Raw genomic sequence first — 27992 nt, 5'->3', positions numbered from 1 at the left:
CAAGCATTCATAAAGATGTTAACAGCTTTTATTTCACTGGTGCAAGGCCCATGTGTCATCCACCACTCACCAACAGCAAAACAAAACATCATCTCCTAAAAAACAGCTTCAGAAAATTCAAAACAAAGGAACAGTGGCTATAATAAACTTCATACAATACTGTAAATCACTTTGTATCATCCAAACATGAACAGATCCATTTCTATCATACATGGCTTTTTTTTCCCCAAAAAATATACCAGCATTGATCCAATACATGCCTCACACCTGGAAATGCATAACACCATTCCATTACATTGACAGCTGTTCATGCTTAGAACTAGTCATCAATTCACCCTACCAATATCATAAAATACAAAATGGTATGAAAACCTACATTTACAAAGTACTGTCCCAAATCCTGCAATCTATTCCATTTGGGCAGGTACCTGTATCCATTCCAGCTCCCCTAAAGGCAATGTGGTATTTAGTGCTCCATTGCTAAAGGTTTGATTGCAAACTCAGGGCACAAGTGGGAAAGGTTTAGATCTTTCCACAAGCAGTAAAACACTGCCTTATTCTTCTAGATTCAGTTGCAGTAGTATTTGCACAACCTCCTAAACCGAGACTTACCTATTTTCAATTACCTCACATTTAGGAAGAAAGAAGGAAAGGCTCTGAGTAGTCAGCAGAGAAATGGCTCGTACTGAAATGACTTGGGGCTGTAAGCTGTGCTTTAGTGCACAATGGTGATCCAAATTCCTCAGAGTTAACCACATCTTGTTTCAGTATTTACAGTATCTGCTGCCTTCCCCTGCACTGCATGAGTTTCTTCACCAGCACAGTATCAGAGATCTTATTTCCACTGGATGAACATTATGACATGACTCCAAAAACGGGATTATGACGACAAATACTAGGGCCATACTCTTCATAGTCCTTCTTGGTGTGACATACTTGGAAAAACTCTGGCTATAAAAATATAAAACAGATCCCCCCAAAAGCGTAAGAACATAAGTAGGAAAAACCAACAAATAAAAAACATCTTGACATTTTTGTAGATTGCAGCTTTACGACATTGCACTACATTTTGAAATATAAAAAACTGAGAAATATTAGGATATTAATACAACTAATCAAGAGAAGTTTGTCTGGTCATAAGACTGCTTTTGAACACAGCAATAAGAAATCCCACTTGGCAGACAACAATTGCTCCCATTTTCCTGTATTTGCTTCTCTCTTGCATTTAAGACCGCTGATTTGGATTCTATATTCCTGAATTCCTAACTAATCTCTAGTGCTGATTTAAAGAATAAAGGCACTATATTGGAACTACAGTACCAAAACTTTATGTCAACTCATGATATCCTTACTCAAGCAAAGCTCCCATTTGTCCCTTACAAATTTTACTGAGATAAAACTTGGGTAAGGATTCCAGAATGTGACACAGTTTAGGCTGTCACAATGACAAAGTTTAGAATTTAGTACTCAGGTCAAATATACCCAAAATTCAACACACAATAAAAATTAAGAATAACTCTAATGAAGACTTACTGTTGAAGCCAGCATGGAACCTCCAAACCAAACTGCATAACGCTGCATGTGATGTGTTATCACTTGAACCTCCACTGGTTTGGGCTAAGGAAAACAGTTCATATTTAGTTGGTTTTCAAACTTAACATGGTCAGAACCAGACAGCTTCAACCCTCCATTCACATCACTTATTACTCAGATATGCTCCCCCCAGGAGACTAAGTCATAAAACTCTTCATGATAACTATGATGGACACAAAGTTAAATCCCTCTTGTCTACTGCTCACATATGTCCTAGAAGGAAAACCTGAACTGCTCACAGTAATTTTAAGATTCCTATAAAGATGTCATATACTGCAAGGCTACCAGTGCTTTTAACAACACATAAACAAATCCTACTGACTTTATAACATATTTTCACTAGTGAGGAGAGAACTTTCAACTTGACTTCAGCCATTAGTCATGTAATAAATGCACTTGAAACACACACTCACTTTTATCCGACCACCACTGAGCTCCTCACTGAGCCGCAGTCTCGCATCCACCACTCTCTTCAAATCCCTTTGCAGTCGTCGTCCAAAGTCCCTGAACATCGTGGAGCCTCCTGAGAGGACCACATTCTGTGCAGAAATTAAAAACACATTCTGTAAATCCATCCTCAAGCAAGTTTCCCAACAGCCAACACTGCAGAGGTGACTATTTGAATTTCAGCATCATTAGGAAGCTGACAAGGCAGGTAGAACAATTTCAGCACCCCGCAAATCACAGGAACTTCATGGCTCCCCTACTTTTCTCCTTTAAATACAATTATGTAGAATGGGTTATTAGAAAGGAGGATTCCATTAAAACCATGAGCTAGTACCCTACATACACAGAGCAGCAGAAATATGACACTACATCAAGAAGTTTCTCTGGGGATGTTCACAGCAAGCAGTTTTAGCCCTGACACTAAAGGCTCAAGTTTAACCATATTACATAGCTACAAAAGCTACAAAATTACCTAGAATACTATTTTCTTTTTTTAATTTCCAGAGTTCTTCAAAAAGGCATCATACCTTCACAAAGAACTGCACCAGAGGAAGGTATGATGCCTCTTCCCTTGCTGGTCTGGTATTACTCAGTTTTCAGAGCAGAATTAAATGCCTCTTAGCCTGGACTTGTACTTAGATTCTAAACAGACATTTTAGAATTTCCCATCCCAAATTCTGATAATATTCCAGCATCCCAGACTAACACAGAAGTAATTTCAAAGGTGGGGGATTCAAAACAGGACCCCTAGAACATAACATCAGTGGCAGCAAAAATGCAATTCATGGTCAGGAAAAAGAACTCAACGTGACAAAACTGCCCACGTGCCTTTGCACAGTGCTGGAAGCACTCACATGCCTTTGGCACATGTCCACAAGGAACTTGGATCCGGAATTCATTGTACACAGGTCCAAGGATTACAGTAACACATTTCAGTAACATTTTTTGACACTCCAGAGCAAGACTGTGCATATAATGAAAGAATCCCTGACCCACTGCTTTCAGCCTGCACATGGATCTGAAGAGTCAAAGACATGTACAATAAGTGTTCACACTTGCAGGGTGCAGAAATGCTTGGATTTTAAGCAACAAATAATCAGGGAAATCTTGTTTGTACCTTGTAAAGTGAGAAGAAAGCTGTTTGTTTTTTCATGAGGGAAAAAGATCCCTGCACATCATAAAACCATTACAGTAGGAAAAAGTAATTTCTTCACAACTGCAGATTATCTACAGTACAAAAGAATGCATAACAAGGCAAGTGTGCTTTAAAGAAAAAAAAGTACAAGTCCCCATAACATTAGTGAAACACTTCCAAAAGGAAAAGAGGAGGACAGGGGAGAGGAAAGGAGCCAGAAATCACAGCTGAGCCTGAAGTTAAAGCAGTAGGAAGGATTCCCCCTACACTCCCCATACACAAGAACATATCTTCCCCTGCATCAAAGTGGTCATGTACTCCACTTGGGAAAAGGAAATTGCTAATGGGCAAAAAAAGACAACAACCAACCTGAGTGATGAAATAGCAATTAAAAAGATGTCATCAGAAAATATTACCTGGAGATAATGAAGTTGGCAAAGAATGTGAAAGCAGTAATTCTATTTGAAGCAAATTAAACTTCAAGCATACTCCATAAAGTGGACAATGCTATCACTACAAATAGATTCCAGAATAAACTCACAAATATTTTTTTTAATACATCCAAGACCAATTCGTGTAACTACAGAGTTAGCAGCATCATTGAGAGGATCCTTCCACCTAGTTATCATTCCAGAGTTAGAGGCTAAGAAGTTACATCTTCTTCAAATTATGACTATTCAAGTACTTCTACACACCAAAATCAGTTCAACAATAACACTGCCCAAGGAGACCAGAAGCACCAAGGTACAAATGTTGAAAAGATGAGTCACCTCATTATCATGTATCTGGACTAGCCAGGCTAAGCAAAATTCTGGATATAAGTAACTAGGTGACACCAACTGCATTTAGAAGTTGTTTAATTAAACAGTTACAGTTCCCCTGCTCCCTGCACTCTTGTCAGCGCCAGACCAAACCCATGCTTACTCTTTAGTAGAAAACTTGTCATACAGCCTTCAGCAAGTTCTCAGGTCAGAAGCCAGGTAATTCCCACTTAAAATGAAAGCAGAATGCATATCCATTCCAAACCCCTCAAACACCACACCCACCACTTACAAAGGACACAATAAAAGTAAGATAAAATGGTCAGATTAAAAAAAAAAAAAAAAAAAAAAAAAAAAAAAAAAAAAAAAAAACAACCAAAAAAACAACCCAGGGGGCACCACCCACCTCCCTCCACCCTGACCTCTCAAATATCTTCTCTAGAATAAATCTGAGTAATTCCAATAACTACTTAAAAATCATAAAAATAAAGCATGCTAAATACACCTGTGGAGAAAGCTTACTAGTGATGTTTGGGTTTTCAGCTTGTCAGAGAATCCTCTGGCCTCCCAGAGAAAGACATCAAAGAAGTTAGGCTTTAAGTATCTATTTCCAGCTGATTCCTTTAAGGAAGACTTCTTCTGATCTTACTCTGCTCAAACACACTTCAGCTGGTTTAAGAGCTCCAAGCAGCCCACATGTTTCTCAGCTAACACCAATTATCATACCTGCTGATGGAAAGAACCTCCAGCTGGTTTCACTTTTATAGCTAAATGGCTGAACATTCAACTTGTTTTGAAAGAATGTATTCCCTTTAGCAGAGAGGGACAAAGCCCTTCCACACACCTGAAAAAGTTAACCACAACAAGCAAATAAATGGAAGTAGGCTATTTCTGGAAGGAGACCAGGGAGTGGATACCAATCACAGAATCATTATGATGGAAAAGACCTCTAAGATCATCAAGATCACCTCAAAGGGATGGCAAGAAATTTCTCCCTTCTCATCTGTACCTTTTGCTTCTCTTATGAACTCTGTGGTGCTGAGTTTCTCCTTGTACCATTTCTGGTATTATGCCTGTACAATGTAACACTGCAGAGACATGAAATTACCCAACAAAGCAACCCAGCTCCTGCAACAGAAATCTCTGACTAAATCAAGCTCACATCTAAATTCCAAAGAGGGAAATTAGCTCCTGAAGAACTCAGCACTACCAAACACAAGGTGCTGAACTGGTTTGTGCATCCTCACACTGCACTGTGGCGTGAGCACACTCTCAGCTGGACACAGCAGACTTTGCAGCACCAAACCGAAAAGCATCCCCTACTTTTCTGACAAGTAAGAACACATCCCATTTTCCCTTCTTTCCAGCTGACAGCCTAAATTAAAGTTAACATGACGTGACCCGACCACCAGAGACATGTAATGAGATCAATATATGACTGTTAATAAAAATTATTATGGGAAAAACCGGGAAGGTTCATAAGCTGAAGCCAAGTACTTCATTAGCAAGTGAATCAATTAAGCTACATGTCTCTGTTAATTTGGTTAAAACAAGGCACTATTTGCCAACACAGTATGGAAAGTGTAAGGATAAATATTGTTCATACCAAACAATAAATATAGCACAAAGAAGTAAATTTATTGTGAGAAACACTATTTTAAAAATACATTTACTTCTAATAATAAAGAAATCATTTCTTTCTCCTTAAAATCATGAATTTAACATTCATTTCACATTTCAATTCACAGCAAGAGATTTCAGCATGACTTATGGTGGTGCCATTCTGCAGAAATACGCCTCAGACACAAAAGGAACCAGAAAATCCTGCAGATGCACTGAGCTATTGTTAAACCAACTAGCAGGAGTAATTTACAAATTTATTTACAGCTGTGATAGGAATAAACAGGGCTTCTCCTCAGTATTCCTGGGCTACAATGACAGAGTTAATCTCTTGGGGCTTTCATTTAAATACCACAGGAATACTGCAGTATTCAGCAGGAATTTTCTCCCTTTCCCATGTCCTGTCAGGGTGCCAGCAGATGCCATGGCCTGGCAGTTTCTCCACCCTTCCCTCACCCCAGAGCCTCCCCACTGTGCTCTGGGTCAGTAACAGGGAATTTCTGTGCTGTGGAGCACAGATAGCAAAGCCAGTCCTACAGTGCCATCTACCCACCATGCTGTGCAGCTGGAGCTGCTCTCACACCAGGTGTTTCTATTTTCCACAACTGAAGTCAGAAGTGATGTCAGGGGGTTTTTAGCACCCCGTCTGTCCCTGCACCCAGGACCTCTCCCGTGTCTGAGGCAATATAACTTGCTCAGTGAACACTGACACAAGGGCAGCCCAATCTAAAACGTAGCAACGAGCTTGACTTTACTATTTCACTAAGTTTTCATTTTGAGAGAGACTAATCTGGGTCCACAACAGCTGCAGAAGTCACCTTCTCTAAGGAAAAGAGACAATTTGTCAAAATCTTCTCTCCATGCGCCTGTGTTTCCATGGAAAACCCAGATAATTCATCTCCAACAAAACACCACACTTAGCAATATCCTACAGTCCCCCCATCTCATGCAGAATTTTCAATTTGAGAAGTTGGCTTAGAAGTTTGAGGTCAAGGATGTTGTCATTTGATTCAGCATGATGTTCAGCATGAATACTTAAGCATGCTTGGCTAGGACCTTTCAGAGGTATTTCTGACAGAATTTACCTGGCTTCAGATGTTATTTATCTTATATTCTTACTTTCAGGTATTTGTGCTAAAAACACAGCAGAGAAAAGTTGAAAAAAATCAATTGCTGAGACAGTCAGTGACCCTACACTTCTATCCTTTGTACTGGAGAAGGCAAGGACTTCAGAACTGTTAATACTGTTCTCATTTAACTCTGGAAGTACCTGGGGAGAGACCCTGGATAAGCAAAAAGAAAGATGAAGTAGAGCGTGGAATAAAAGTGATAGTTTCTGAACCTGTTACTAACAAAAAATACTGTTTATTAGGATAGCAAGCAGTTTTCAAAGCCCTTTGTCCATCTCTGAAGTCATTATAACTACACTTAGGAGGAGACTGGTTTTTGACACTAAGTGTCAAAAACTCATGTCCTAAATGACAAATGTTAGGACAAGTTTCAGAGCACTTTCAGGTTGAAAAGAGACTTTTAAACACCAACTAGTGCTGAAAACATTCCCACACCAGCATCTGCTATGGCTGTACCACAGGGGCAGATGCTCAGCACTGATCCAAGCTGGGTGTGTAGCAGTTACACAGAATTTACTGGTGGAATCTGAAAGCTGGGGAAGGGTCTCATTTTTGTACAGACCACCATCATGCTACTGCACTCTTCCTGTACTTTCTCTCCATTTCTAAGATATCAGTTGTACTATGTATTAATATAATTATGAGGTAAGTACAAGGAAAGGTTATGGATCAGTATTTTAAGAAAAAAGGAAGTTAAGAAATTCTCAAAAAAAAAAAATAGAACTAGATGAACTATACACCATTCTTCCTAGAGAACTCTAAGGGTGATGGAATGTCTCAGTGAGCTCCACAAATGCAGGATTTTTAGCTGCATGCAGGATGGGTCATTTTTCAGTGGAATTTAACACACAGGAATGATCAATGTAGCCAGGATGCCAAATTGTTTCATCCATATGGTAAGATCCAAAAATTATCTCCTCTGTCATTTCTCATTTCATTTGAGCACTGATTTTAAATTTCATTTTACTTTTTGAAGCTCTGCGTTTGAAAGAAAAAAAAATAATAAACTCACCAAAGCCCACCTCATTTCTTCAAATTTCAATCCAAGTCTCCTGGTTTCAAACCCATACCTATCTTTTCCTGTTTTAGCAGAAAGCAATTCATCCCAAGCAATCCAGATCTCTCAACTCTGTGTTAGAGAATACAAATCAGTTTTTCCAAGCAATCACATTAAGATGATGTAATCATGGGAATTAGAGAGTGCATTGCTGGCAATCATTGTACAATTTAAAAAGGCTTCATCATGTGTGAAAGGATGTTTGTGCTTGGTATGGAACAGCTGCAGGTTATAGGATCTTGTGGAGACACAGAGAAGCTGACTTCAGTTGTGGCATGGATTTTCAGGGGTGCATCTCCCCCACTTCCAGGCCCCAGTGGGATCTGAAAAATGCTCATAAGGCCTCAGCCCTGACAAACTGCTCTTGGACTAAGCCCTTCTTGAGCTTAACAGAAACACTGCCTGTTCCCAGAACTAACAAGTGTTAAGTGAGAACCTGTCTTTTAACAAACAGCCTTAGAAACTTTTTTCTTGCCCAAATAACAACTCAAGTGAAACAGTATTTTTGTTATTGAACTTTCAAAGAAACTTACCAACTCAAATTGTGGCCAGGAGGGGAAAGTAATGTGATTAAAGCCCACTCTCTACAGGTCCTGTAAACAGCAGTTCAAAGAGGAATTCTTTTGAGCTCTCAATTCCCAGAAAATAAAGGCGCTCGCTCATGTGTATCTCTCAAACACCAATAACTAAACTGCTGTGGAGCCAACCAAGAACTGCTGGAAACAGCAGACAAGAATTGCTGGTAATAACCAGGAACTATTGGTATTAACACACTGTGAGGAAGAACAGGATTTGGCTGGAGAAGAGGGGCCAGGCACTTGTAGGGCATTTGTCCATGAGAACAAACCACAACACAGTACAAGGAATGAGTGGGAGGGAGTTGACATGGACTACAGGGTGGGATTACTGCCACCAAAAGTCCCCAAAGCCCTCCAACCCATTTCCAGAAAGGCCTGAAAGAACAGACTGCACGTGGTAACTAATTTACATGGAAAGCAAGAATCCCATATTTGGGGCAGAGAAACCTCTCCATAAAAAGGTACCCCCAACCCCAAGCCCAGGGGGTGCCCCCAGGACACTGGACATGCCATTGGCCAGACTGATGCAGCTGCATCAACACTGAAACCAGGACTGGTGCTCCATTTTTCTCTCTTTCTTTCTTTAATCCATCTCTCACTCTTTAATTCCTGTCTTCTCTTTCACCCTACCCCTTTACCCAAAACCTACTGCTGTGTGCTTAGATAGCAGGTCAGGGACTAATAGACCAATTTCCATGCCAAGTGTGTAATTCATTAATAAAACTTTCAGACTCTCTGAATTTTCTAATTTCTTTTGACCAATGAGCATTTACAAACCTTAGATGCTTTCTTCCCATTAGGCTGGGTTGTCACAGATCTGGCTAAAGTCTTATCAAGGTTCTGCTGGTTCAAACATCAACGTGAGGTAAGATAAGAGCCTTGTGAGAGAGATGTTGATCAGATTAGGAGATAGGGATACTGGCAGTAAAACTCAGAAATACCACAGGACATCAAAAGATGGGTTGTGGAACAACCATCATTCCAAGGCTACACACCACATAAAACCTGCATAAGGGTACTTGTTAGGTATTTTCTGCAGGAACACTGAGGAAGAATCCAAATACATTTGATGGCAACTCAGCTCCAAAGCACAGGCCCTTGGCTGGCCACCACTCAGCACCATGGGCAAGTGAAACTGATAAACCTCAGAGAGAAAGCATGAGTGGAATATTTCTGCATCCATATACTGTTCTAAACAACGAGAACAAGGGATGCTCATCCCTTTGAGGTGACCTTGCTTAAAGAAGATAGCAGCTTTTACCATTAATAACTACTGACATCTCTCAGTACATTGCACAGGTAATTGTGAAACTTCATTTTAATTAAGCAAGTATAATGAAAAACAGAAAAAGGAAAAACAAAGTCTCAATCAGTGGCAAGCCAAGGGAAAGTTATTTGTCTACTGACTGTGATGAGGCAGAATTAACTTAACCTCAAATTTTAAACACCACTTTCTAATCAGTACCAAACTCTACCCTACCAAGCAGAGAATCTGTTGCTCTGAGGAAGCTTTGGTCTTTCAGATAAAAAGCAGAGACCCCTAAGCACAACCACACATTAAGGGGTTCCTAAACTCTGTTGCTACCTAAGCCTGAACTGCAGAACTGACATCTACTGCAGAACTGACATATTAATCTGTTAAATAGCCCAACTTCCCCTTTCAACCTGCCCCACAGACCTGCTCTGCAGTGCTCCATCTCATTTGAGATTACAGAGAGTGTTTATCAGGCAAGGAGAGACTGTAAAATGTTAATAGTTACAAATTATCCTGAGACATGACTTAGGTGGAACTTAATACTCATTCTGCCAGGTGAGGAACATTACCACCTTTTACATGAGCAGACAAATCTCTCCATGCTATAGCTTTGTGCTGTTATTTCCAAAATTGTGCTGCTTCTGCACAAACTGAAAAAAGGGAACCATGGGATGTGGGATGTGCTGCCAATACAGACAAAGCTTGCCATGGACTATGCATGTCAGTACCTTACCTTTCACTCCTTAAACAATCAGGAACTGAAAGTACTCTCTGGACTACACCCCGGGTTTAAGCAGGTTTAAGTTGGCCTAATTGTTCTCTCCTAAAATATTTTCAGTTTTCATGTACTTTATAAGTGATGCAGTACTGACTAAACTGCAGACAATGGGCAAGACAAGTACAATGGTACAAGACTATGAAAAAAAATATTGGAAACCACTACTTAATAAAGCAGGAAAAGGAGGGCAGTGAGAGGGGTAAGACCACATAAGTATAAGCCTTAAAATGGGCAAAATTAAAAGTCCTTCATGCATAAGAATTCACATTACAAATAACATCCCTCTGCCACAGCTCCTCAGTGACAATACTTACCTACGTATTGAGCCTTTACAGAAACTTTTCTTTCAAAACTAAAAAGCAGCAAATATCTAGTGGCATTCAGAAGTGGCACTTTGTTTAATTTCTACCCAAAGTTCACACTTCTCATTGCAGAGGAAGTGGTAGCCATGCACATGCTTCTGACCATGATGCTGGTATTTATTCCTCAAATAAACGAGATGAATCCTACAAGAGAAAGGCCATACCTTATATAACGGCCGCCGGACATCGATGGGACAGTTCTGTATGACTTCATCCACTACATCAGAAATGGATTCCATGAAATCAGGGTTAGCAAACTAAAATGAAACAGAACAGGGATTAGATTTTTCATTGAAAGAACAGAGAAAGAAAAAAAAGCAGAAATAAGGCTGTGGAGAGACTTTATAATAGGGGATGAGTGGGAGTTTCAAGTCCTGCCCATCACTTACTCTACATTAAAACAAACACTTCTCTGCAAGAGAAATGAGAATTTCTTTTTTCTGCTAAGAAACTCAGATTCTCTTCCTTGGTCAGAAATTCACTGTTTACAATTTATGCACTATGCACTTTTATTGCCTCAAGATGAGTTTGAGTTTCCCTGAAGTATTAAACATACTGTTACCACTCACTGTGGTCCTGCCTTTCCTTTCAAGTGAGATTAAAAACACCAGCAAATCACAATGTTTCCCTGCAAAAACATTTTAATGCTACTAAAATACTTCAGTTAAATTCCCACCAAAAAGTCCTACTTTTTTTCCCAAGCCCAGGAAGTATCTAATGTTCAAAAAAGCACAAATAGTCCAAGATTTTGAGTGAAAGCCCCCATCAATGCAAACATGAACACAATGCTGATGTAAATTTCTGCATTTATAAAACTAGAGAGTCAAGAGCTGCTAATGCTACAAAACAGTCCAGTGGAAATTTTCCACTTAAAACTTAACATAAGCTTTAAAGTAAGGAACTGGTAATAGCCCATGTTTTTTTGCTTTCAGAGGTTAAACTCTAAAACATTAAATCAATTACCAATATATAATAATATATTATTGCAGCTATAAGTTTTTGTGTAGACGTATGTGGGATTTAAATTCAAAACAAGATGAGGTATCTACATGGATGAACAAATAACAACAGTCAAGCATAGCAAATATACACTGAACTGAGAGAAAATTAGCATAGGCTTGGAGCTCAGGAGCTCTAAGAATGGTGGGGGCACTTCCCAAGAATTCAAACTAACTTCCACAGTAAGAATTAATCATGCAAGAAGCAAAAAAACGAAGCCACATAAACCAAAAGAGAAGCTGCTGCACACCAAGTTTTCTTCTGAATGAAATACAGCCTGAAAACTCCTGAGCTCTCCATAAAGATATTGATAAAACAGCAGGGAAAAAGGAATAAGTAGAAATGAGAGGTGGGGTATAACATCTCCCAGAATAGGGACAAGAGAACTGAATGTAAAATTGCAGTCTGCCAGCCAATATATGTTTGGAGAACAGTGAATAAAATCTCTAATTTAAAAAGTAGAGAAATAATCTGGATAGCCACAAACCCCAAGACCTAACTTCAGGAGTATTAAAGACTTCAGAACAAATTCTGTAAACTGAAAATACGAAAAGATGACAAGACAGCTTTACCAAAGGCACTTTTTACCTAGATAAGCTGCTACACTTTCAAGTGAGGAGTTAATGAAACACAAGAAGAAATTCTCTTTGGATGCAGTACACATCATCTATTATGTTTTTCTTGTCTAGGAAATCAATTCAGGTTTGGGTGGTTTTTTCAATACAGAGTCGAGAAACTACCAAGAAATGAAAAAAAATGGAAATTGGTTCTTTATTCCATTCCCAAGTCTTTTTAGAGACTATGGAAAAAGAAACTCTTGAAATTATGTCTGACATGGGATTCAGTGCTTCTCTGCTGAATCACACTGGTATACAGCAGGGAAGAAAAACTATTTAGCTCAGAGATTTAATACTGGCAGAAGATCAGATGGCTACTAACTGATCACAGAAGATTAAGGCTGGAATTCAGACAAAAGGTGGCAGAGAGAAGCTTTTTAATATTCCTCCAAGGAGGAGGGTAGAAAAAGGGAAACTTCACCAGTGTTGATATGGATTTTAATAGAAGTTTTTAACAGTATTACAGACTATGGGTGCCTGAATTAGTTCAAGTAAGTATGCAGGAATGGAGAGGACCTGTATTAAAACCTGACTCCTTCCTCTCAACAATATCCTGAAACTCCCTCAAACTGAACTATCAAAAATCAGAGAGATGAGGTAATCTTTCCCAGAATTGTACATACTACTTACATACTACACCAAGAGAGATTTCAATAGACTTCCTTCAAGGACAAATATATCATCCATGCCTTACAAACCGACTCAGTATCAAAATTCTGCATCCAATATTTAGAATATCATCAATGCCATGCTCAGTAGTGCCCAAAGGGATTGGCAGCATACAAAGTATAAAGGCAGACTTGTTTAAAGTGATTCTGAAAGAAGAAAATGCTATACAAAAACTGTGAAGTGAAAGAGTTTCTTCTCAAGTTCAGATCGCCTTTAAAGGAACAGAACAAGATGTTAGAGTGGACACCACAAAACCACTGTTTTCTGCTGTGCTGACGTTACCTGTGGGTGCACCTGGCTCGTGTTCAGGAGACTCAGTGGTCCCTCACTGCCACGGGATGGCGCCCAGGCACCGGGAATGGCACAACTGAGCACGGCTATTCCCGGCTCTTACCTCGGGATGGAAGAAGATTTCTGGCCCCAGGAACCTCTCGTAACCAACATCAATAACAAACTTGGTTTTGTTGATGGCGTTGATGCCCGTGTATTGTTTGATCCACCTGCGAGAGTCCCCGTCGTACTTGGCAAATTCCTTCACTATGTCAGGGCAAATGTAACAGTATTTCTCCTGGTAAGAAACACCAGGTGTTAAAAATAGCTGAAATCATTAGTACATCAGTGCAATTCAAGTGCAACACAATCAGGAAAAAAAAAAAAAAGAACATTTTTACAGATGGAGCTGCTCAAGGGACTTTCTCACCCAAATCACTACTGGAGCCTCAGCCCCACCAGGCACGGGGCCCATTTGCTCCCAAAGGGCTGCACACGCTGACTCAGCCACATTTGCCTCTCCCAAAATGAAAACATCACCAACAACAAATTTCAAGGGCAAGCTTTCACTGCAAGAGCCTACACAATCACCCTATATTTTTTATTTTTTTTTAAGTTCTATTACAAAGCAAATTTTAAACGAAGTTTAAAAAGTTGAAATGCTGATTTAAGCTGTGGAACATACTCACTCCAAACAGCCTAGCATGAATATTTTCTTCCTCTTTCTCCTTCCCCCACACTTGACTGGATAAACCACCAGAAGCTGGTGTAATTATAATACACTGCCTACATCTGCATTTTTAAGAGAGCCACTGGCAACTTGCTAGAGCCAAAAAAATTAGCTCACGGAGATTTACTATGTATTTATTAAGAGATAAAGGAGGATGTACCTTTATGGCTTTTGCTGTCTCCAGAGATTGTTCAGGAGGAATTCCTACCTCCCTTTCCCTTAGAAGCTGTTGAATAAAGTAAGTAATATCTCTACCTGCAATAGGAATATGTTTGATGCAACTTCCAATTACATAGCCTTCTGCCTATGTAGGAGGAGAGGAAAAGACATATTTAAGGGGAAAACTTACTGTGTACCAATAATTAGCATTCATTTTTATAATACTCTGATTTTCTATTAAAAGTAAAGTCTTGAAACTTCAAAATCACTGTAAAAATGTGCACTCCATTGCAAAGTGGGTATGATTTTTATTTAAAGACCTTGATTACCACATCTAAACAGATACTGATTATCTAATAGACATACAAGTGATAAACATACCAGTCATATCTGTACATATTAGTCAGATCTGATGGTTCCTTTATGGTATCATCAGAAAAGTAATATAAATAAACTACCAGTATTCTGTTTGAGAGTGAAAAATTCATAGGAAGAAAGTATAAAATTAAATTTCTCAGACAAGAAAAATCACAAAGGAATAGAAAACTCAAACAGAAAAAGGATCTTACAATAAGAACAATAAAATTAAGAAATCTACTTGCTGAATTTTTTTAGAATTTATTTACTGGAAACAGTGATATTGCTGAGCCACATTATTTCTTCCCTTGCTTTTTTTTTTACACTTTTCAGAGTTTCACTCAGTAAATGCTGCTTGTTCTCAGCACTGCCCATATGACAAAACACTGAGAAGATCAAGTTAACACCAAAATGCAAGATGAAGTTAAAGGGAATCAAATTTTCATTTCTAATATACCTGATCATTCAAGGACACAGTATGGTCCAAAAATACACAAAATGTCATCAATGTTGTCAGTATGCACAGATATCTCTGTATTTTTAACATCCTCACATAACTAAACTGATGAAATTGATTATGTATACCAACAGGTACTTATATAAATTTGTAGTTGTTTCTACATAAGCAGAGTGGAAACAATAAAATACAATAAATCATATAAAAAGCACACATTACCACATATATTAAACAGTCAAAATGCAGGGTTCCTCTTTAATTCAGAGCCACAACTCCTATTAGGACATTTCTTGTCAGACACTTGGCATAAACCCATGATAATAATTGATATTTAAGAGAACTGAGGCATCACAATAACAGAAACAGGTTTTACACAGAAATAGCCTTTTAAAAGCTGGATTGATGGTTCCTAACTGTGACTTTCCTGTAGCCTGCAAGCTAAATTAATACATACTGAAAAGCATACTTTTGCAACGAAAGAAGTCCCAGACAACACAAAAAATTTAAAAGTAAGGTTTCATTTGACACTTCTTATTTAAATTTATAGTAAACAAAGCCTGTCCAAAGCAGGGCTGATTTCAAAGTGCATCCTGCTCCTTACCACGGGGATCACGTGGGTCACTCCGTCACCACTGTCGATGACAATTCCAGTCAGAGTCCGCTCCCCAACCTGCCGTGACGTCCAGGAGGCAGCTAAGGCCAACACTGCCTACAGCACAGAGAGTTTATATTTAGAAGCAGGCAGAGTGTTCTAATTTACACTCCCAAAAAGTACTGTTTCAAACATTTTACACACGTGCCTACGAAAGACCAAAACACTGCAGTTGTTTTCTACTTTAGAAGAACGCATTCACTTTGTTCACCTGCACAGCAATGTAAAGTCCTGGGATGTTAAATGATTCAAACATGATTTCTGCAAGATATTCTCTGTTTTCTGGTGTGTTCAGTGGAGGCTCTGTCTGCAAAAACAAAGAGTTTTGAAAAATCACCTCGATAAGATCCCGCCTTGATTAGTTCGGTACAATGCTAATCAAACTTTGGAAATCAAACCTTTAAAATCCTCAGTGCACCCAAAATAAAAGAAATTCCAACAGAATTTAAACAGTGTTTGAAGCTTTTCAAAAGCAACAGCTGACCTTCAGTAGCATGCATCACAAAATTAACAGAATATAGTTATAATGCAGCTTTAGTTTTCTCCTCCCAACACAAACCCTGTCATTGCTAGAGAAATAAAATATACAGAGAAAAATCCTCCAGCAGAGCTACTTGTGCTTGGAATGGTATTTGGCTTTCCTATTACAAAACTATTTCCTTACCAGGCCTCATTAACTCACCATTAAAAAATAGTGATCCTCAGGCTCAGCTCGAAGGTACTTAAAAATTACTTGTTCCATGAACCTCTCCATGAGGTCCCAGTCCTCAACAATTCCATGTCGGATAGGCCACTGCAACAGCAGAAGATCAGCACTGGATCATGCAAGGACAAAGAAACCCAGCCACAGGAACAGTCTGACACCTCATCTCACAGGAATCTCATCAAACCCTCCATCCTGACTTCAATTCAGAGGCACAATTCAAATTTACCTCCTGCTCCCAAGCCCAATTCTACCTTGCAGGACTTGCAGCCAGAATCCAAACTCTATTCCTGTTAGTCTGTTGCAGAACTGTGTTTTAACCTCTTTCTGTATAATTTTTATCACTTAAAAAGTTGAGAAGCATACTTGGCTTCAATATGGCTTTCTATATTATAAAAAGAAATAAAGACCATATAGGCTATATATTTTTCACCTAAAATTTCTGGCAGGGATGATGTTTACATTTTGTTCAACATTAAGAACACAGCTGACATTTAAGTAACACAGAAGGATGTATAAAATATGATTTTTTTCCACATAGTTCATAAGCCAGTAACGCTTACAAGTACAAGAAGTCCTTTACTAGGGTATGGAAAATATGATTCACAGAAAAGCTGCACTGAAGACAGCCCTTCACAAAACAATTGTGACTTTCCCTGAAGCAAAAGTATCCAACACATTTCCCAGTTTGTATGCCATGTTAAAAGGGTACACTTTTAGCAAGAATTTAAATATTCAGTGTATATGACTATTTTAATAACTCAGAATTTTGAAAACTGAACAGCTGCACTGTATCAATGAATATTTACACAAACACCAACCACACAAGACAGCACTAGTAAAACAGATATCTAAAAAAGGGTAAAGCCATGAACCAAATCGTGAAGTTCTTAAAAAGCAATAAAAAATTCACAAAAAATGAAAACGTGTTTTGAATGGCTATCCAGAAGTCCTAAAATATTTTATCATAAAAATGTGAGACTTGGAAAAGGCTGTCAAAGTCTCCTGAATGCTCACCTTTGTAGCATAGGTAGGTTTATCTATGGCTTCATCTCCTATGAAAAAGTCCAGATCATCAACACCTTTCATTACCCTCCTCTGAGCCTGGTCTCCCACTTTGGCTGACTCTCGGATTGCAATACCTGCAAATAAACCCAAAAAACAAATCAAAACAAAATTAAAACAGCTAAATGCCAAGCAATTAATGTTTATTTACTTAAGGATTCTTTTCCAAAAATAAAAATTGGGATATAAAAAGTAGAAATCGTGTAAGTGATCTACTAACAAGCCTACAGAGCCAAATTCATTCTCACTGCATCCTGCAGGATTCTGGTCATCCATCCCTCATTATTGTACTAGTAATTCACAGAAAATACTGAAAATGCATTTTGTTACACACTACAGCAGTCACTAAACCTGTACAAGTGCAGCATTCCTGGAAGCAACATGATTTTCCGAGTTCCAACTCTAAAATAAAGAGGATGAGCACAGGAGAAGAAGAAAATAAACTGTGTATTCAAAAATAAGTATTGGAGTCATTATCCTGGTTGGTGAGAAAAGAGGAAAGAGGGAGGGGAGAAATCAATTTGCAGGGCTACAGAGAAACCTCTGGAGACACTTATGCTTCCCATTAGCAGCCTTCAACTATCACTGAAATTATTAGATGATGGCTGCTGTAGGCAAGAAGATGAGACAGCAAAAATCAAATCTGGGGCAAGCTAAAAATAAAAATGGAATGAAGTACTGCTAAAATGTAACCTTATTTATATAGTTTTCTTTTAATAGGTCATAATCAGGGTCTAAATAACACATAGCAGAAAATGCAGAGTAGGCAGGCATCATCCACAAACACACGAAATCCTACTAGCACCAAGAAATGACTCACAGGCGAGCAATTATTTTGGAAAAACATCTATCCCCCAACATGTTTACAGCTGTATAAAACAGGAGTTATAGCAAATTCACAGGAAACCCCTGCTATCTCACTTCTTTAACACAAGACATTTAAATGTTTACCGGTGGTTTAGGTTTCAAATATTACAACACTTAAAATAGTGAGTCTGTAAGCAGTACTGCAGCTACACCTGGTGAAGAACTGTGTCCTCTTCACTTCTCTGGCCACCAATTACCTTTAAAACTTCCTTATCTTCATACTTTCTCCCATGAGTAGCTACAAGGTAGTCTAGATGCATTAATAAGGAGTTAATTGGCAAAGGTTTACAAAAAGTAAAAAGCGGTGTTTAACATAAATGGAGGTAACAGATGCCATTATAGATGTAAATACACAGAACTACTATTTATATATACATATATATATATATACACACACAGCATTTCAGAATAACTATTAAGATGTCAATTAAAATCAAGAACACCAGAAAAGTATAACATTTTAAACAAGTTTAACACACACACAAAAATTAAAGAGTAAATCTGTTCAACAAAAGCATGTTAAATGTGCAAGAACATTTTAATTGGTAAACACACACCCAAAAGGAGTATTTTCTAATAGGAACAACTTTTTTGAATATTAAACTGTCTACAGTCCCAGACAATGTAAATAAGGCAGACACCACCTGCACTTTAGTACTTAATTTGTCTGGGAGCCTTCCCCCAGATTATCCAGGCAGTAACCATGGTGTCAGGTAGACAGGAGGTAAATTACATTCTGTCTACTCAAGAGTCCTGGCCAAAAAATAATGGAGATAAAAAGGAAATTGGACTGGAGTTCTCTTCATCTTTGTCATAGCAACCAAGAGCTGGTTTAATGAGCAACAGTCCTAGCTAACTGCAGACAAGGAGCTCTGTTTAGCTACACTCCAGCCAAGGATGCTAACAGGGTGAATATCACTTCCCAGATGGACACGGGACTATGAGGGCTGAGTTGGGAGTTGGAAGCATGTCATTTAATCCTCAAAGTGCTAGTAACAGCAGTGTATGTTACAATTTGGAGGGACAAAAAAAAATCAACTCACATGATGGGATAATGAACTGAGGTTCTGTATTTCCTGCATAGCCAAGCTTCGTATACCTAGGGGAAAGAAAAGATCACCAGGTCATTAGAGGTCATTAGATGCACTTCGATGCAAACACATGAAGAAAAAAAATACTTTAAATTCATTCCACTTCTTAAAGTGAAGGTGAAACATGCATCACATGCCATGTCCACATTTTCTGGGTTATGCTTTCAAGTATCATCCGGCTGAAAACAAAACTCAAAGATTTTTACTTTAGGTGTTAATTTATTTTTCAGACAACTTCAGCTTACAAAGTTTGCTAGTGTTATTCAGAACTATCAAGTCTGAAAACTCAGTTCTTACTTTTTCCATCTTGTTAACCAGCTATGACAAAGGACAGGCAGGTCACATTGCACCCTTTGGGAAAAATTAGGGCTGTGCAAATTTTACCCTTCAGTTACCATGACCAAAGAGATCTACAGACTTGACATAGTTGTTTAATATTCTCAAATACAGGAAAAAAAGAAATAATACAGTGTCACAAGTAAACCACAGGAGAGAACTCTACAATCTTGATACAATTCCCTTTCAGGCCTTGAATAAACCACTCACTTTGTCATAGGGATATTATCTGTGTGTGATAAAAGGCAAATACTACACCAAAGCAAGCCTGCACTGATGAAATGCTTTAGAAGTGGGCAGCAGATGGTACAAAGCATTGATCAATTCTTTCAATATACATATAAGATCTATTTTAACAATGGAAGGCTTGAGAGGAAAGAAGCAGGGGAAAAAAAGTAAAGAAATTTTCACCTAAAACTTAAGAATTTCTACAGGTGTTAGTGGCTGAAAGCTACTCCAGGTCTTTAGCAACTAGAAATAATTAACATCCCAGACTAAGAAAAACAACTCTATTTCCTAGGGGGTGGAAAAAAAGAAAAAAAAAAAAAACAATGACAACAAAACCCACATCAGAAACTGTTAAAAGAAAAACCAACCCAACTAAATTGATTGAATGCTTGCAGGGACTGATGTAATTCTCGAGTACTGCCATCAGCTTCAAACAGAAGTACAGCAGCAGCAGGATTTGAGGGAATCAGCACTGTTCACATAATTTTTACACAAAAAACATAAAGCCATGATATTCTTAAATTAGACCAATCCCAGTCTAGGTCCTAGAGTGAATTTGAAGTCTTTGTCTGCATCCTACTCTCAATATTTGCAAATAATATTATGCCATGGCCAAAGCAGAGGTTTGCATCTTCATTAGCAGCTTGAAAAGTAGGTTCCTCTTTACAGAGTATTTGGTATAAAAATACTCATTAAGGATCACAGTTTTCATAGATAAAGGAATTAATCCAAATTGAATTATCAATGACCTTGGACTTAAATATTTATATTTCAACTTCTCTTCAAAGCTATAGCTACAAGAGACTTCAAACAATAGTTAAAAAGCCATTCCCCCAAGGCTAAAAAGACAAGGACTGTGTTTTGCAGGCAAGGGTTTGTTGGGTTTTTTAATCATCATTATAGACATATGCTTTCAGTCTAACCCAAATTGTTTATGCACACTTGCTGTGGCTCTCAGAAAAACATAATCAGGATGTTAAATTAGACTGACTGTAAAGGAGGACATTACTAGTAAAAGCTCTTTTTATGATTATTATTGCATAGATTCCTCACATTTTAGAATGAAGCCGACCTAGGGAATATTGTTAAAACATAACAAGCAACAACAGGAGTTCCACTGGGATTTAAGACCAGTACAGGCCACTTCCTCTTATTTCTCTCTCTGAAATGAATCATGGCTAAATGAACATAATGAAAACCAAGGAAAACATTTTTATTTGTTTAAAAGACCTAGTTTCAAGACTTAGAAATGACAATTAGGCAGAAACACCACAAAAAAGAGCCTTTCAAGCCTCAGTGACAAAACCCAAAGACAATTATTTACATATACATACTTGTAAATACATATATATACTTTTCATACAATTTTTATATATCTGTGTGCATGAATAAACTAAAAGGTTTCTGCAGCCTAACCAGAACTCATTCCTTAAACTAAAGTCTGGCCAAGAGGTGAGTTCAGTTTGCCATCTTTTCCCCCTCAACACACATGCTAAACTCACACCCACTCACAGTATTAAAAAAAGAAAACACTCTCTAAAAGTCAATTTGGGCTACCAGTCTGCAAGAGCTTCACCTTCCCTCTCCAGAATGGATCAGATCCCCCTGCCAGGGTAACTTGTAAAGTTACCAAACCCTTACAGCTCAGTATTTTACAGATTCATTTTTAACCTGGGTTAATTCTCCTACTAAAAAACTACCAAATAAGTTTATTTCTCAGTATAATGAAATAAATTCTCTCCAAAGAATTAATCTCACAGAAGGTAACATATGGAAAGATTTCTATTGCATGTCATTAATCCATGAAAGACTAATACTGAAACAAAGAGAATAACTAAATTCTCAGCTCAATGGTGAAGCAAATAAGCAGAAAAACAAAATCTGTTAAAAAATCTACTTAGGATCAAACAAGAGACAGACTGGAACAAGCAGCCACATTTCAGGTATTTTTGACAAAACCAAGTGCAAGGGAAACTCAAAATTTCTCCCAAGACCACACAGGAAGATAGGGAAAATAGATGATGCAGTTGTGCAGCTCTTTGCTATCCAGGAGCCTCAGGACGTGGCAGACTTGGTCCCAGATCTCTGCCGTGCCCAGCAGGACCCAAACTCATTCCACCTCTCAAGGGTACATTAAATTGTTTGGGTGAACCATTTCCAGCACCTCCTACAGAAAATACTCCCTTTCCTACATGGTATTTAAATATTCACTGAGCAGAAAGGCTCTGGACTTCAACAGTTACAGAGGGTACCTGGTCTCCAGTCCCTTCTCCAATGAATATTTAAGCATCTCAAACACAGTTTTCTTTCTCCTGGGTTACAGCCTAGCAGACTAATGGTAATGCAACATCTTGTGATCTGTAAAATTACAGAGACAGCTGTAGCAGAATGTGTAGATAATCAGTATTCCAACTTAATTTCATTAAAAGCAGCAATTTGTTGCCAGTGAGATAGGAACCTACTGGAAACAGGCCAAAATATAGGATACTGCACTAAAAATTAGCAGAAAACTGATCCAATAGACTAAGGCTATTTCATGCAAGAAGATTTGGAGGACTACATATTTTGTATTAAATCTCTGGAAATCACATGTTGTTGAAACAAGCAATTTCTAAAAATAGTGTGGTCTCTTTCATACTGCTTTGACCAGGTGACAAGTTCATACACAAACCAGTTTCACAAACATCTGCATGAGGATGGGTGATCCTAACCCTGTTCTCTTCTGAGGTCCCACCAAGATGGAAAAACTTACATCAAGAATCAACTCCAAAGATATACAAATGCACTGCACTTGGAAGCAGATGCTGCACCCTCAACCACTTTAGAGAGAAGAGATGTGTTTAGGAAGATTCTTCCCAAAGCAGGAGAACAAATCACAAACTCAAGCAGTTGCTTTATCCATCTGAAAACACAAGACATCCAATTTTTCTCTGTACAAGTATGCAAAAGAGCAAAGCCCAAATGCAACTATTTTAGCATTTGATCACTCTCTATTGCTTTTTTGGTCCACATCTTTAAAACAATGTGTTACATTTGCACAAAAACCCTCCGAAAATATAAATATGAAGTGACTAAAAATAGCAGAATGCTTTGAGAAAGTCCTGTAAACAAACAAATAGCCTCTGTAAATAGAACACTTTCCCTGACAGCTAAGAGGCTGAATAACCAGGCTACTGCTGCCAGAACACCTGTGATGCCAGGCTGCCACAGCAGACTCTATTATCATTATTACAGACATGTCTGAGGAACTTGCAACACGAGCTCTTCATGAAGATTTGGAAAAGCACTTTTGAAATCAAGGGATGGGAATGAAGAAGACATGAAGGAGAAAATATCAAATAGAAAGAAAAAAAAAATCTATTTTGTCTGCACAATTTACCCAAGAGCATCAGCCACTATAATAAAGAGTACAGTAGAGCCATTGGGTTTCTTGAGAAAGTCTAGCACTTTGCAAGACTGAAGCCTGTGATTATAAACAACAGTTAATTAACTCAAGCTCCTTAGACCCAGAACAGCAATTACAATAATGCCTGTTCACATGTCTCACATGAGAAGAGCAGAGGTAATACTTGGCTAAAGCAACTCACTAGGCATCAGAAATATAGCAAGAGAGGGAAAACTTAGCATGTTCTGAGGCTCCAGCTATCTTCAATTAGCAACATCATCAAAAACACCTTAAGCTTCAAGTTTTAAGACCCAGTCCAGCTCACTTCCCCCAGAAATTAAGTATTTACCTCTAAACTCAGCTGTAAGACTTTGCCAAAGTACTTTCTCTTTACTAGAAAGGAATGGCTTCAATAAAATACACCCAAACCAGATGCACTCCTCAGCATCTACAAATACACTGAATAGGGGTATTTTAAGATACCTTTGTTTCGCTCACCCACCTACTACTGTTCTGATGTCCCACAGCTAAATGCCAATTAATAAAACTAGTTATGAAGTCTAAACCTATTTAAAACAGCAACACAAAAAGGCCTGGTAGTCCTAAGAAACTAAAAATAGCATGCCCTTCTCCACAAAAAGAGTGACAGCAATGTGTAAACTGATCACGAGGAGAATCTCACACAGAGAAAATCAAGACGTAGTGCATCAAAATTGCATTATGTCAAGTCATTTGCAAATACTAATGGAAAAGATGATAGCAAATTATTAACTATTTCTGCAAGATTTGTGAATAAAGAGTGAACAGCTTATGGCGAATGAAATTCAAGTCACCTACATCCAAGAGACTAAAGGAATATTATCCTGTCCTGATATAAAAATGTTTCTCACTGAAGGTCTGTAACTATTTTTTACACCCCTGTTCTTACTTTTTTTGAGGAATTCTGGCATTTACAGGACTGAGCCATGCGCCTGCAAATTACAGTAAATTAAGCCAGCCTCCTTATGCACAAAACAACAACAAAACCATTCTTTTAACAAACTTCTAAAAAACCCCTTACATGAAAAAAGATGGATTAGTGGCTGGACAGAACATCCCATTCCGTACCAGAGATTTAAGTAGAAAAGTGTATTTTATCTACACCATGTCCCACGGTGCATGTCTGCATATACCTTTCCCTTTCTGCTATGCTCTTCCCAATTTTTCATCTGAAAACCCTTTCATGAATAATTTGAATGAATTGTTTGAAGCTGGAAACCCAAAGCAGATTCATCCTAACAATAAGAAGGTTTTCAGCCCACACAGAGGAAAATTCCAGAGACTGTGTATCAATGAGTCAAGCTACTTCTTCTGGCTGCTTTTGTTCAAACTTGTTTCATCCTGAATTCTGCAAGACAACTTATTTCACATTCAGTAGTCTCTTTGCTGAAAAGTCTTCCATTTTTGAGTGCCCTACAACATAGTCAAGCACAAGTCCCACGAGCAGAGATATCATGTTGTCTCCTGTGAATCAAGATCACTTGGAAGCATTGAAAAGCAAATGGGCATCACTTGGGGACTATCCAAACTCTTCCTGAAACAAAACAATATACATGTCCCTCCTCCACAAAACCCATCAGCTTTACCCATGCAAGCACCAAACAGATTTTAGAAATTCTACTTCAATTATTATTTCTTTGAAAGGGCACAATAAGCAATGTCCTATCCTTATTTATTTTGTGTAACTATTGGCCAGCAATATCTCCTGCTAATGTAACACTGGAATTACTCCACAAACTGAAAGCCAAGGGGGGTCTCCTGCAAAAGGCAGCTTTGGTATTTAATGTATTTTCTGGGTTTTACAGTTCCTACTGTACTCTTTTTAAAGGATCCACCTAGACCTCCCATTTCTCTCTGAACTATCAAGTAGTAATCCTGTAATATCAACAGATCTGTGGAGAACAGATACTTACAGTATCTTCAGCAAATACATAGAAGAAACCTGGGAAACTACCAAGAAGTATCTAAAGATCAAGCAGAATTAGACACAAGGTAGAACCTGGTCTCTATTCTATTTCCAACATCTCCAGCTGTCAACTCCAGTATTCCCCACTGAGGGAACAGAGCTGGATTCTGGTAAGTTAAAGTATAAGTAGAAACAGGCAGAGATTTCTAAAACTTTCATGACAGTTTAATACAGACATATGTCAAAATGTGACACACTTTTTCAGGAGAAGGTAACGTGGCACCACAGCACTGGAAAATGCTTCCTGCAGTTACCTTGGGATTGGGGTTTCTTGATTTCTTTGGATTAGTCTGGGTTTGGTTTTTTAAAGATTGTTCAGTTCAGGAAATTTTAAAGATTTCTTTCCAAGTACTAAAGAAATAAAAATAGTGTTGCAAATTCCCTGCAGAGGAAAGGCTAAATTAATGCAATCAGTGAGACCGAGTCTGACAAGTAAAGCTACTGCACGAATAGTTACTCATGGACCGGCGCTTCACTTTCTCTCCTCAGAGCTGTCTGTAACTGTTGGGCCAAAGGAAAGGTATTAATTAGCAAAAGCACACAACAAATTCAGTATTACAGCTGAATTACAGCTCCCTCTGATACCACCCCCGCTAAGGCACAGCAGGACTGGATGCTGAATATCCATTCAGGTCTTCTCTAGCACAGAGAGGTAGGACAGAGCCGCTCTTGAAATGCCTCCCAAGCACAGCCTCTGAAATTCAGAGTCACTCCTGCCCTCAAAGACTTGAGTTACAAAACTTATGGTTTGGTTAAGTATGGAATAAACCCCACACCGATCAGAGAAAGGTGAAGGGGTGAGCCAATGACCGAGCGCATCACCGGAGCAAGGCAGCGCGCTCCCACCTCAGCCGAAAACGCTGAAATTGGGGACGGCTGGTTCCAAGCGGGGAGAGGAGGCAGGAGCCCGCACTGAGAGCGGCCCGGGGCGGGGAGCTGGGCTCGCCGGGCTCTGTGTCCGGGCACGGCACCGACAGGACTGCCCCCGGCTCGGGCACCTCCGAGAGCCTTCCCAGCTATCGCCCCTGCACCGCTCCCAGTGCGGGCTCCTGGCTCCTCTCCCCTTCTGAAACCAGCCGACCCCAATGTTAGCACTTGCATCATGCAGTACTTCACAGCCGGAGCACACAAACGAAAACGGGTCCCCAGAGGCGAAGAGGGCACACAGAAACACGCACGGCGGGGACGCGGCAGGGCTGCCCCGCTCCGCGCTCGGGCGGGATGGAAGGGCAGGAGGGGCAGAGGGAGGACGAGAGCGATGGGCACCAGCCCGCTGAAAGCCGGAGGGGAGAGAAGCCCTCAGCAAGCCGAGAGGCCACCGGGACATACGGCAGCAGCGCGGCCCCGTGCGAAGAGCGCTCGCCGGCAGCGGGAGGCGGCGGAGGGGCGCGGCGCGGAGACACCCCCCCGTCCCCAACAAGGGCACCGGCAGCCGGTCTCCCCTGCCCGCACTCACCCCGTGCCGCCGTCGATCACGCAGGGCGGCAGGCAGCTCGCCATGCTGCGGGGCCGGCAGTGCGGGCCCTACGCCACCATCCGGGCGGCCGCCGGCTCCCCCGGCGCGGGCTCCATGCGGGCGGGCCCGCAGCGGCCGCCGCCAGCGCCGCCCCCCGCGCCTGCGCCGCCGCCCGCGCCCGGGCCGCCATGTCGGGTCAGGGCCCACCCGCGGGCACGGTGTGAGGGAGAAGCCGGAGCGGGGCTGTGTCTGTGGCGGAGAGCCGTGCTAGGGGTTCGGTGATCGACTCGGCACTGACGAGTCAATGTGGTTGGGAAAGAGCTCGGATGTCCTCGAGTCCAGCTTACCACCCAGCACGACCAGTCTTTTCTAAAACACCTCCAGGTGACTCTGCCACCTGCTTGGGTTGCCCATTCCGAGCTGGAGTCCTGTTCCCCAAAATGGACATCTCTAAAATGGACAGGGTATTATGAACCTTGTGCTCAGCACACATCCCAGCCAGCCACTAGATACTGTGAGGAAAATAACCCCAGCTAAAGCCAACATGTTCCACTCGTTATTCCACACCACTGACATCGTGCACAGCTCCCATACTTGCTCTCCTGCTTGTGAGAACACTCCTTCACCCATGTCAGCTAAGGCTGCTGATGGATTTCATCAGTTTAAAATCATCTTAAGTCAGATATTAAAAAATTTAGGTTGGATATTAGGCAGAGGTTCCTCATTCAATGAGTGGTTGGGTGCTGGAACAGGGTCCCCAGGAAAACTGGTCACAGCACCAGCCTGATAGACCTCAAGAAATGTTTGGGAAATGCTCGCAGGCAAGTGGTGTGGCTCTTGGGGATGTCCTGTAAAGATCCAGGAGTTTGACTTGATGATTCTTGTAAATCCCTTCCAACTCAGGATATTCTGTGGTTCTTCCAAGTCACGCATGATGGCAAAGGCTACAACGCAGGTTGCAGGGGGAATAAAAGGCTCACTGCCCTCCAGCAAATGCTGCAGATGCAGCTGCCCCTCAGAGCAAGACCTGCCTCGCTTCACGTCTCAGTGAAGGTGGGGTTTGCCCCCGGAAAAAAACACCGACGTGGAACCAATCACTTGTAAAAACACAAAACACTCTTTCTTTGGGTGCAGGTGTGTTGTAATGTGTTTTTTTGTTTTATTAGTATGCTTACTGTTTGATTTGTAATTTGTAATTTCCTTATGCTGTCCTTTCCAGGCCTTTAGAGT

General features: G+C 39.9%; 1 protein-coding gene across 1 annotated transcript; it reads right to left on the bottom strand.

Moving 5' to 3' along the window:
* Positions 1 to 10: 10 nt before the first annotated feature.
* On the bottom strand, positions 11 to 26906 carry ACTR3B (actin related protein 3B). Its single transcript, XM_041489213.1, has 12 exons — positions 26763 to 26906; positions 19305 to 19360; positions 17347 to 17471; positions 16309 to 16419; positions 15838 to 15933; positions 15576 to 15683; positions 14162 to 14305; positions 13396 to 13569; positions 10881 to 10973; positions 2007 to 2132; positions 1534 to 1617; positions 11 to 951 (listed from the first exon to the last, which is right to left on the bottom strand). The coding sequence occupies exons 1-12, from the start codon at positions 26804 to 26806 to the stop codon at positions 856 to 858; spliced, it is 1257 nt and encodes a 418-aa protein (XP_041345147.1). The 5' UTR covers positions 26807 to 26906; the 3' UTR covers positions 11 to 855.
* Positions 26907 to 27992: the final 1086 nt, after the last annotated feature.

Source organism: Pyrgilauda ruficollis, unplaced genomic scaffold (assembly GCF_017590135.1).
Source record: "Pyrgilauda ruficollis isolate IOZ18807 unplaced genomic scaffold, ASM1759013v1 scaffold12, whole genome shotgun sequence".
NCBI classification, from domain to species: Eukaryota; Metazoa; Chordata; class Aves; order Passeriformes; family Passeridae; genus Pyrgilauda; species Pyrgilauda ruficollis.
Note: the sequence above shows the minus strand (reverse complement) of the source record. Positions and strands in the feature narration are given on the sequence as shown.

What these genes read in the sequence shown, in the direction of transcription:
- ACTR3B (XM_041489213.1), bottom strand. Translation starts at nt 26,806, where the DNA reads ATGGCGAGCTGCCTGCCGCCCTGCGTGATCGACGGCGGCACGGG. An exon ending in AAATCTTCTTCCATCCCGAG is followed by an intron (nt 10,974 to 13,395) that starts GTAAGAGCCGGG and finishes GTTTCATTTTAG; the next exon opens with TTTGCTAACCCTGATTTCAT. An exon ending in TCCGGCGGCCGTTATATAAG is followed by an intron (nt 2,133 to 10,880) that starts GTATGGCCTTTC and finishes ATTTCTGCACAG; the next exon opens with AATGTGGTCCTCTCAGGAGG.